The sequence below is a fragment of the Phoca vitulina genome, unplaced genomic scaffold (assembly GCF_004348235.1).
Source record: "Phoca vitulina isolate PV1807 unplaced genomic scaffold, GSC_HSeal_1.0 scaffold80, whole genome shotgun sequence".
NCBI classification, from domain to species: domain Eukaryota; kingdom Metazoa; phylum Chordata; class Mammalia; order Carnivora; family Phocidae; genus Phoca; species Phoca vitulina.
The window spans coordinates 1840717-1851485 of NW_022589783.1; the positions used below are offsets into that span (position 1 = coordinate 1840717).

Here is a 10769-nt window from a genome sequence, read left to right on the forward strand (position 1 = left end):
CAGGGCTATCTACGCTTTCCAGGCGGGGAAACCCGGTATCAGGTCCACAGAAGCCAGGGTTCCAGGGGTCCGCCCAAAACGTGTCCGAAGCAAGTCCCTCCCGGCCTTTGACCTGCTTTGGCGGAGCCAAGTTTTCGTGGGAGACCTCCGGCTTGACCCTGCGCAGTGCTCCGCCGGCGGTGCCGGGCCACGAGGATTCCCTTCTGCCGGGAACAACTGCCCCGAGGCCGTGGCCGGCCGCTCACCCGCTCCTACTTCAGGAGGAAGAACCTGTTCCTGCAGACCGACCCGCGTCCCGTCCCCACCGGCTGGGTACTGGTCCTGACAGCCTGGCTCCGGCCTCCACTTTCCTGGGGGCGTGGCCCCGCCTCCCCTCCAATAGGCCACGCCCCTCGGCGGCTCCCGTTCGCAGACGCCGCGGCGCGCTCCTCTGACGCGAAAGCGCCTACCTCTGACGTCAGGTCCCGCCCCGGCCCCGCCCCGCGCCCGCCCTCCGCAGCTAGAGCGGCTTCGCCTGAGGCGGCGGCTGGGGCGGCAGCTGAGGCGGCTGAGGCGGTTGAGGCGGCGGCGGCGGTCGCGGTAGCCGACTGTGCGGACGGCGGCCCGCTGTCAGTCTGCTCCCGTCCCGGACCGGCGGGCGATGGTGCGGCGGAGCGCGCGGACGCGGGCGGCGCGGCGGCGGGCATGAGGGAGGATGGAAGGGCAGGACGAGGTGTCGGCGCGGGAACAGCACTTCCACAGCCAAGTGCGGGAGACCACGGTGAGCCGGCCCCCGCCCCTGCGGCCGTGCTGCCAGCCGCTCCCCTGCCCCGGGCCGCGCCCCCGGCCGCCCCCCCCGCCCCGCGCTCCCGGGCCCCGCGGCCACGCCCCCGCCCCTCCCCCCGCCGCGCCCGGCGCCCCGGCCCTCGGTGCTGGCTGCCTCCTGCCCCGCGCCCCCCGCGCCCCCCGCCTTGCGTGCCCCGCGCCCCCCGCGCCGGAGCTCCGGTGGGCGCAGCGCCGTGCCGTCGGGCCGGCGGACCCCCCGGCGGGGAGCGCCGCGCAGCACCTGCGCGGTCCCCTCGCGCCCTTCTCGGAGCGGGGGCTGCACGCCGGCCCGGCCGGCCCGCGCACGTGGTGGCGGCCCGGCCCGGACTGCCGAGCGCCCGCAGCCCCGCTCTGCGGCTCCGCTCCCGTTAGTCAGCACCCTGCGGGTTTGGGTGGGAGCCCGGCGGTGCAGGCGACGTCCGCCGCGCTCGGGGCAGTGGTGCGGGGCGCGCGGCTCCGTCCCTGCCGCTCCGCTCGGACGTGGCTGTGCTGCCCTCTCCCCGCGCACCGCAGCCCGGTGCGCTCGCGTCTGTGTCTCCGTGCCCGCTCCGCCCCGACTAGCGGCTCCCGCGTTCGGCCGCAAGCCCGGCGGCGCATGGAAAGTTCTGCTGCGGGGCGGCCTCTCGTGTCCTTCCTGGTCCTGCAGGTGGAGGTCACTTGGCGCCGCCGTAGCTCGGAGTCGGGCGCTCTGAACGCTGCGGGCGCGGGGCCGTGGCGCAGCTGCCTCTCCTCCGACGGGCGCCTCAGGAGTTCCCGGGCCGGGCTCCGGCGCGTCCCGTTTGCGGGGGCCCGTGTGCGTCTCTGGCGCGGGGCCGCGCCGCGGGGTGGGACGGCTCTTCTGCCGCTGCCCGAGGCTCGTGCCGGGGTGCGCTCCCACGGCTCCGCGTGCGGGCGGCCGCTCCTACCCGCTCCGCCTGCCCTTTCGTCTAAGCCATTGTAGCGAGCGTCTCATCGTGCTCACCGCGCAAAATTGTATTTGCACCGCCCTGGTGAGTAATGAATTTGAGTGCCTTTTCATGTATTTATGGTCATTTGCAACTCTTGTGAAGCAGCTTCACGTCTTTTCCCCATTTTTAAATTAGTCCTTCAGTCTCTTAAATATTGATTTCCAAGTTTTCTTTATGTTTTCCGAATATGATACTTTGGTCAGATATATGTATTGCAAATTTTTTTTCCATTTTGTGGATGCTTTAACACTCAATGATCTATCTTCTGATGAGAAATTCTTAATTTTCATATAGTTCGCTTTAACAGAAATTGTTTTATGGTCAGTACTTTGTGTCTTGTTTAAGAAATCTTTGCCTACTCCAAAATTATGAAGGTATTCTCTGTGTTTTCTTTAAATGCTTTATTGATCTACTCTACCCATTCAGATCTGCAGTCATCTGGAATTTATTTTTTGTGTATGTTTTGTGGTAGGAGTCTTTTTTTTTTCCCCACCTGGATGTCCAGTCGCTTTAGCACCGTTTATGACGTTTGTCATGACTTAGGTAACTATAATTGTGGGGTTTAATTTTGTAATCCATGCTGTTCCATTGATCTATTTGTTTTTGGCTTTACTTTTTAATTAGATATTCTGTCGTTTGGATTGAGAAAAGGACTCATGTTATAGTAGCCAGGAGCTTTATTACCTTTGCTACTCTGAAAACAACTTAGTTTTGGCACTGATTTTATTTTTTATTTTTTATTTATTTTTATTTATTTGAGAGAGAATGAGAGACAGAGAGCATGAGAGGGAGGAGGGTCAGAGGGAGAAGCAGACTCCCTGCCGAGCAGGGAGCCCGATGCGGGACTCGATCCCGGGACTCCAGGATCATGACCTGAGCCGAAGGCAGTCGCTTAACCAACTGAGCCACCCAGGCGCCCTTGGCACTGATTTTAAAGTTCCTTAGTTCTGCCCCTTGTCACCCCAACTTCCTCTGAACCAGCACCTCTGGGTGGTGAATGCACTCCACCCTCTACAGAAGCTGTGCAGAAGTGAACAGGCTCATTGGGTTTCCCGTCTTTGGCATTCTTTTATCAAATTATTCGTATTTAGAGTGAACATAGATACTTGAGTTTTCTCTAGGACATGTTGCCAATTCTCTTATTTAACTCTTTTTTGGTTTTGCCATGTAATGCTGTAAGTTTTACCTTTCTTTCTGATACAATATACATAGCATGTGATTAACATTTTTAAGTGTACAATTCAGTGGCGTTAAGTACATTCACTCTTGTGCAACCGTCACCACTGCACATCTCTAGAACTTTGCTGTCATTCCAAACTGAAACTGTCCCCATGAGTCATTAACTTACCATTTCTTTCTTCTTCCAGCTCTTGGTAACCACCATTCTACTTCTGTCTCTATGAATCTGACTATTCCAGGTATCTCATATAAGTGAAATCATACAGTATTTGTCCTCTCATGTCTGGCTTATTTCAATCAGCATAAGGTTTTCGAGTTTCATGCATCTCGTAGCATGTGTCAGAATTTTTTTCCTTTTTAACATTGGATGATATTCACTTGTATGGACATAACGATATTTTGTTTACCCATTCATTCATCACTGGACATTTGGGTTATTTCTTGGCCTTTGTAAATAGTGCTGCTATGAACATGGGTGTAGAAGTACAAATACCTCTTCGAGACCTTGCTTTCACTTCTTTTAGATATGTGCATACCGAGAAGTGGAATTGTGGGATCACATAAAAAAAAAATTCTATGTTTAATTTTTTTGGGAAAAATTGCTGTTTGCTGCAGTGGCTGTACCATTTCACAGTCCCACCAGCAGCGCTCCAGGATTCCAGTTTTTCCACTAACACGTGTTGTTTTAAAATATAATTGTTATCCTAATGGGTGTGCAGTGGTATCTCATTGTGGCTTTTATTTGCATTTCCCTGATGGTTAGTGATGTTGAGCACTATTTTATGTTCTTCCTGGCCATTTGTATATCTTCTTTGGAGAAATATCTATTTGAATCCTTTGCCCGTTTTGAATTAGGTTGTTTTAGTTGTTGACTTTCAGGAGTTCTTTATATATTCTGGATATTAATCCCTTATTAACTATCAAATTTGCAGATATTTTCTCCCATTCTGTGGGTTGCCTTTTTACTCTATTGATAATGTTCTTTGATGCACAAAAGTTGTTAATTTTGATGAAGTTCATTTTATACATTTTTTTTCTTTTTTTTGCCTGTGCTTTTGGTGTTTTATTAAAGAAATCATCACCAAATCTAATGTCATGAAGATTTCCACCTATGTTTTCTTCTTAGAGTTTTAACTCTTACATTTGGGGTCTTTGATCCATTTTGAGTTAATTTTTGTATATTGTGTAGTGTTTAACTTGTAAATACTCATGTAGTAATCCTGTTTTGTCTTTAATATTATGAATATCTCAGAGTTCTCTTGTCAATTATTTCAGTGATGACGTAGCTAAAATCTATTAACCAGGTGGCTATGATCTATTTTCTTTCTTCCTGTTGCTGGCTTTTTTTTTTTTCCTTTTTCTTTTGAACTTCAGGTGCACAGAATTGGATTAATTATGATCCTTGGTTCATACACAGATTTTTCATTGGTTCATGTGTGACCTGCATGAACCAATGAATAGTATGCACACATGAACTGTTACCCAGGATACGAAAGCACTGACTCGAGCTTATTAAATATCCAGCAGGAGAACTGAAATACGGACAGTAATTTATATGTTCCTGTTCTTTACACCTGCCGTAGTTGCACAGCATCACTTGTCTTTTGGTCCATCTGTTCTTCTTTAAGTAGGCTCCACACCTAGCATGGAGCCCAAGGGGGCTTGAACTCGCAACCCTGAGATCAAAACCTGAGCTGAGATCAAGAGCTGGTCGCTTAACTGACTGAGCCTCCCAGGCACCCCAGTACTCTTATTCTTTGAGTGCATTTACTTAGATGGTACCTTCCAAATGGTTTTCTTATGTTGCCACTTTCACTGATATAGCTGTTACTTTAAAATGGTCACAGATTAATACATAACAGTACCAAAATATCCTCAGAATCCCTTCACTAAATTAATAATAAATAACATTTATTGAGTGCTTACTAGGTATCTCATTTGAGTTTCACAACAAGCATATGAAGTAGGTATTTCACAGCATGTAGCCAAGGTGGCATAGTCAGCGTGTGATGGAACGAGAGTTTGAATCCAGGCAGACTGATTTCATAGCCTGTACTATATTTACAGCCCTATAAAGTTTAAACCTCCACCATAACAGGGTTATGTGGGATCCAGCTAGGTTGGTTACATAAAATGCTTGTTGTAAGGCTAATGAAAGGACCAAGGAGAACTTAACGAAACTAGCGGGCAGGGAATTTTGGGGTCTAGCGGCACAATTTAAATTCTTCCTTATTCTGGCTATGGTTTACGCTCCCTAACTTGGCTGTAGTATTTTTGGTGCAGTTCTGGGGTTCACTAGGACTTTTACAACAGTGGAGATTTTAGGACCCTCTAATTTACTTGGCTTCCTTTTGGCCACATAGAGTGGGGATATAATGGAGATGCCAGGAATCATGCTGTCTTTACTGCTTCCCTAGGTGAGTTTACCTGCCTTTTTCTACCAGGGTCTTGCCTTCATCTCCATGGCTCACTCCATGTACTGCAGATAAAAACTTTAGCCCTTCCCTCTTGAGAATAGAGGTTGGGCAGAAGATGGGAGCCAGTCATCAGTCTTGTATCTAAATTTGAAATGCAGTTGTCTGGAGGTCTGTAATTTTTTTCTGAGCTTTGTCACTGCTCTCCAGCCAAACACCACCAGGAATATACCTGTAGTTGGACAAGTTGCGTTGATTGCATGTTGCAGTAAGGGAAAATGCACACCATTGGGAATTGTGGGGTGTTTCAATAAGAGAGCATTTGAAAGGAACTTTTAAAAATAGGATTTGGGCTTGTGCGGGGTGATTTGGAAAGAGTTTAAAGAAATGGGGCTTTGATTTGTATTGGATGCTGTTAGGAAGCAGAGATAATTCTATGATTGAGTATCTTAATCTTATATAGAAGGAAAGAAGACTGGGTGGGGTGAAGTTAAAACTTACTGGTAAAGAAGCAAGTCATTCATGTAAGGCATGGTGGGGAGATATTTAGTCATTTTTATGATTTGGATGGTATTCATGTTTTTTGCTTTGTTCAGGCATGATTACAGAGTGATGTTGTTTATTCTTTGTCCATTATGGTCACAGAGTGCCCTTCTCTGATGTTGATGTTCTCTGAAGTTGTTTATTTTCAAGAGGAGAATCATCAGGATCTAGCTGTGAGTGCCTCACTCTGAGCTGCTGGCCAGTTTGTAGCAACAACAAGGCCTAGCTGATAGTAGCAGGCCAGCTTCCAGATGTCAGGGGCTGCTTTTCTCTTTCTCAGTGTGTTCCATAAAGTCTTATAGTGGAATGGCGTAGTAGATACAAATCCAATAGCTGACATATATTGATTTTATAACACAGGTGAGCAAAAAGGAATGGGATAGAGGCATAGAGGATTCTTTGTATTTGATTTCGCTAAACTGGGTTAAATGAACTTCTGGTAGGTGGTATAGTAGCCCATAAAGATGTTCATGTGGTAGTCTCTGGAACCTGTATGTTATCATACATGGCAGAAGGGCTTTGCAGATGTGATTGTGTTAAGGGAGAGATTGTCCTAGATTATCTGGGTGAATGCAGTGTAATCACAAGGGTCCTTATAAGAGGGAGGTGGGAGAGTCAGAGTCAGAGAAGGAGATGTGACAACAAGCGGAGGGTAGAGTGAAGCACTTTGAAGGTAAGGAAAGTGAATAGCCTCTAGAAGCTGGAAAAGTCAAGAAAATGGATTCTCCCTAGAGTTCACGTCACAGAAGGAACTAGCCTTGCTGACATCTTGATTTTAGCCCGGTGATACCCATGTTGGATTTGTGACCTTTAGAACTATGAGGTGATAAATTTGTGTTAAGTGCTAAGTTGCGGGAATTGGTTACAGCAGCCACTCAGAAACCTTCATCAGGAGGCTTTGACCTTCACTGCTCTCCTTGTGAGTATACCGCACTTCTCTCTAGTTTTGTACTTGGGGTTGAAGGAGACTGAGGCATTTTTAATTGCATGTAAGATTTTTTTTTTTTCTTTTTATTCTTTCCATCTTAAGTGATAGTTGGAAGTACATTTCCTGAGAGGTATAGGCATCCAAAGAATGCCATATCATTTCAGGACGATTTCTAGTTATTAGTTTTCCTTTTGTTTCCAAGCTAATTTTATACAGTAGGATAGAATATATATTCTCTGAGAGCTGTATGCTTTTGTTTTATTCTGCACTGTATTTGTAGAAGGTAATTGTAAATATTTACTCATGGTGATACGGTTTTGAAGATTATATACAAATATAGTAGTATAGGTTAATTTTCTGAAAACCTTGGTGGTAAGATAATTCAAAGAACTTAAGACATTATAAGAAAAAACACACATGAGGCGATAAAGTTCAGAATTTATCTTTGAAAGCCCTTGTAAATGTTTTAACACTTAAGATGAAACAATTCAGAAAGGGTACACAATAAAGACAATAAATTCTAATTTTACACTGTTAATATCTGTTATCTGTTGTGTGTTAGAATTTTCAGAATCCCCTTCCCTAGAATTTCAGTGGGATCCTTGTGATGCATTTTGGATTGTTTTGAATAATATGCATTATGAGAAGTATTTCCTTCTGTCTGTTCTTTCATCCAGATGTCTTTCTGATTTTTGGCTCAGAGTTGTTGCCTCCTGGGACCCAACTCCTATCATTCCACTGGCACAGAAGAACTTGTGTGCTGGAGGTGGGAGATGCTTTGGGTGACTTTTCCCATTCGCTGCGTGTAGAACCCTAGCTCTGTGTCAGAGCACTTGTTATCTTTTATGTTCCTGTTTTTCTACTGCCCCCACAGATGGTAGTGGGATCCCTTCTGCAGCTCGGATTTGCCTTCCCAAGGTGACATTGTAAAAACGATTTCTCTGTCGTCCCACTTTACTTGTCTTTCCATTGCTGACCCATCTCCACCAGGAGTGACTTGAAATTTGGGGGTGCCAGAAATTTTTGTTTTTTTAAAAAGCTTTGTAGAATTAAATTTGCATGGACTTCAAATTGTGTGAGGGGAACTTGAAGTTGGAGAGGGAATAAAATATCATTTTCTTTTCTTTGTGGGTCTTTTTGTGGCAGGACTCATGATAAAACTTGTAGTGTTTCAGTTGTGTAGGCCATAGATTCTCTAGATAGAATTGTTAAAGTATTCTGATATTTAATTAATATCAGTTTTTCACACGTCTTCGGGGCTTAGGCTTCAGGAACATTCCACATATCCTTTAATAAATAAATTTTTTTTTTTTTTAAGGTTTCATTTATTTATTCGACAGAGAGAGACACAGCGAGAGAGGGAACACAAGCAGGGGGAGAGGGAGAGGGAGAAGCAGTCCTCCCGCTGAGCAAGGAGCCCGATGTGGGACTCGATCCCAGGACCCTGGGATCATGACCTGAGCCGAAAGCAGACACTTAACGACTGAGCCACCCAGGCGCCCTAATTTTTTTAGAGAGAGAGGGAGAAAATTGGGGGGGGAGGGGCAGGGGCAGAGGCAGAGGGAGAGAAAGAATCTTAAGCAGGCTCCCAGCACAGAGCCTGATACAGGGCTCGATCTCATGACGCTGATATCACGACCTGACCCGAAACCAAGAGTCAGATGCTTAACCAATTGAGCCACCTAGGTGCCCCCCCCCACATACTCTTTAAAGTACAATTTTTGGCCTTTAGAAGTCATTCATCTAACATTATTTTAATTTTCCTCAAATCTATGTATCTTTCAAAGAGCACCATAACTAAATATGGAATTTGACAAAAAGCTGGCCATCTAGGACTGTAAGCAGGATTGTTTCACTAGCATGCTAATTCATGATTCTATAGTGATTCTATGGGATTGATGTATGAGTTTGTTGATGTTGTATATTTGAATATCAGATGTATTATTGAGGCCTATACTGTTGTTATTCATAGTGTAATATTTTCTTTCAAAACTCCAAATTTTAACTATTTTATTGAGAGCCTGAGCTTCTCTTTATTGCACAGCAGTGCTGAAAGCTGAACAAGGAGGTAGATTTGTTGGGTTTGGATTGGGGCAGTGTAGGTTCCAGTCATATATTTGCTATTTACTAGCTGTGTGATACTGGGCAAGTCCTTAATCTCTTGGAACCTTAATTTTCTTGTCTGTGAAAATGGGAATTATAACACCTACCTTAGGGATGCTTGGGTGGCTCAGTTGGTTAAGCATCTGCTATTGGCTCAGGTCATGATCCCAGGGTCCTGGGATCGAGTCCTGCATTGGACTCCCTGCTCAGCGGGGAGCCTGCTGCTCCCCCTGCTTGTGTGCTCTCTCTCTCTGACAAATAAATAAAATCTTTTTTTTTTTTGATTTTTTAAAATTTTATTTTAAAATAAATTCAGAGTGATAGAAAAATTGCAAAAGTAGCATGGAGAATCCTCATATACTCCTTTTTTTATTATATTATGTTAATCACCATACATTACATCATTAGCTTTTGATATAGTGTTCCATGACTCATTGTTTGCATATAACACCCAGTGCTCCATGCAGTACATGCCCTCTTTAATATCCATCACTAGCTAACCCATCCCCCTGCCCCCCTCCCCTCTAGAACCCTCAGTTTGTTTCTCAGAGTCCATAGTCTCTCATGGTTTGTCTCCCCCTCCGATTCCCCCCCTTCATTTTTCCCTTCCTGCTATCTTCTTTTTTTTTTTTTAAACATATAATGTATTATTTGTTTCAGAGGTACAGGTCTGTGATTCAACAGTCTTACACAATTCACAGCGCTCACCATAGCACATACCCTCCCCAATGTCTATCACCCAGCCACCCCATCCCTCCCACCCCCCACCACTCCAGCAACCCTCAGTTTGTTTCCTGAGATTAAGAATTCCTCATATCAGTGAGGTCATATGATACATGTCTTTCTCTGATTGACTTATTTCGCTCAGCATAATACCCTCCAGTTCCATCCACGTGGTTGCAAATGGCAAGATTTCATTCCTTTTGATGGCTGCATAATATTTCATTGTATATGTATATACCACATCTTCTTTATCCATTCATCTGTTGATGGACATCTTGGCTCTTTCCATAGTTTGGCTGTTGTGGACATTGCTGCTATAAACATCGGGTTGCACATACTCCTTCGGATCCCTCCATTTGTATCTTTGGGGTAAATACCCAGTAGTGCAATTGCTGGGTTGTAGGGTAGCTCTATTTTCAACTTTTTGAGGAACCTCCATACTGTTTTCCAGAGTGGCTGCACCAGCTTGCATTCCCACCAACAGTGTAGGAGGGTTCTCCTTTCTCCGCATCCCGCCAACATCTGTCGTTTCCTCACTTGTTAATTTTAGCCATTCTGACTGGTGTGAGGTGGTATCTCATTGAGGTTTTGATTTGGATTTCCCTGATGCTGAGTGATGTTGAGCACTTTTCATGTGTCTCTTGGCCATTTGTTTTTGTTTTTTTTTTTTTAAAGATTTTATTTATTTATTTGACAGAGAGAGACATAGTGAGAGCAGGAACACAAGCAGGGGGAGTGGCAGAGGGAGAAGCAGGCTTCCCACGGAGCAGGGAGCCCAACGTGGGACTCGATCCCAGGACCCTGGGATCACGACCTGAGCCGAAGGCAGACGCTTAACGACTGAGCCACCCAGGTGCCCGTCTGTTGGCCATTTGGATGTCTTCTTTGGAAAAATGTCTGTTCATGTCTTCTGCCCATTTCTTGATTGCATCATTTGTTCTTTGGGTGTTGAGTTAAGTTCTTTATAGATTTTGGATACTAGCCCTTTATCTGATATGTAATTTGCAAATATCTTCTCCTATAATGTCGGTGGTCTTTTGGTTTTGTTGACTGTTTCTTTTGCTGTGCAGAAGCTTTTTAACTTGATGAAGTCCCAATAGTTCATTTTTGCCCTTGCTTCCCTTGCCT

At 45.6% G+C, this 10769-nt stretch overlaps 1 protein-coding gene across 6 annotated transcripts in view; it reads left to right on the forward strand.

Moving 5' to 3' along the window:
• Positions 1–533: 533 nt before the first annotated feature.
• LMBR1 (limb development membrane protein 1) overlaps positions 534–10769 on the forward strand; it is a 164159-nt gene continuing 153923 nt past the window's right edge. For 3 of the 6 annotated variants that reach the window (XM_032394417.1, XM_032394418.1, XM_032394416.1), the window contains exon 1: positions 7364–7581. In XM_032394417.1, the coding sequence (XP_032250308.1) occupies positions 7456–7581 (126 nt within the window). In that variant the 5' untranslated portion in view covers positions 7364–7455. Of the gene's footprint in view, positions 761–2637; positions 3170–7363; positions 7582–10769 lie in introns of those variants that run through there. The other 3 variants (XM_032394414.1, XM_032394415.1, XM_032394413.1) reach the window with 3 other exon arrangements.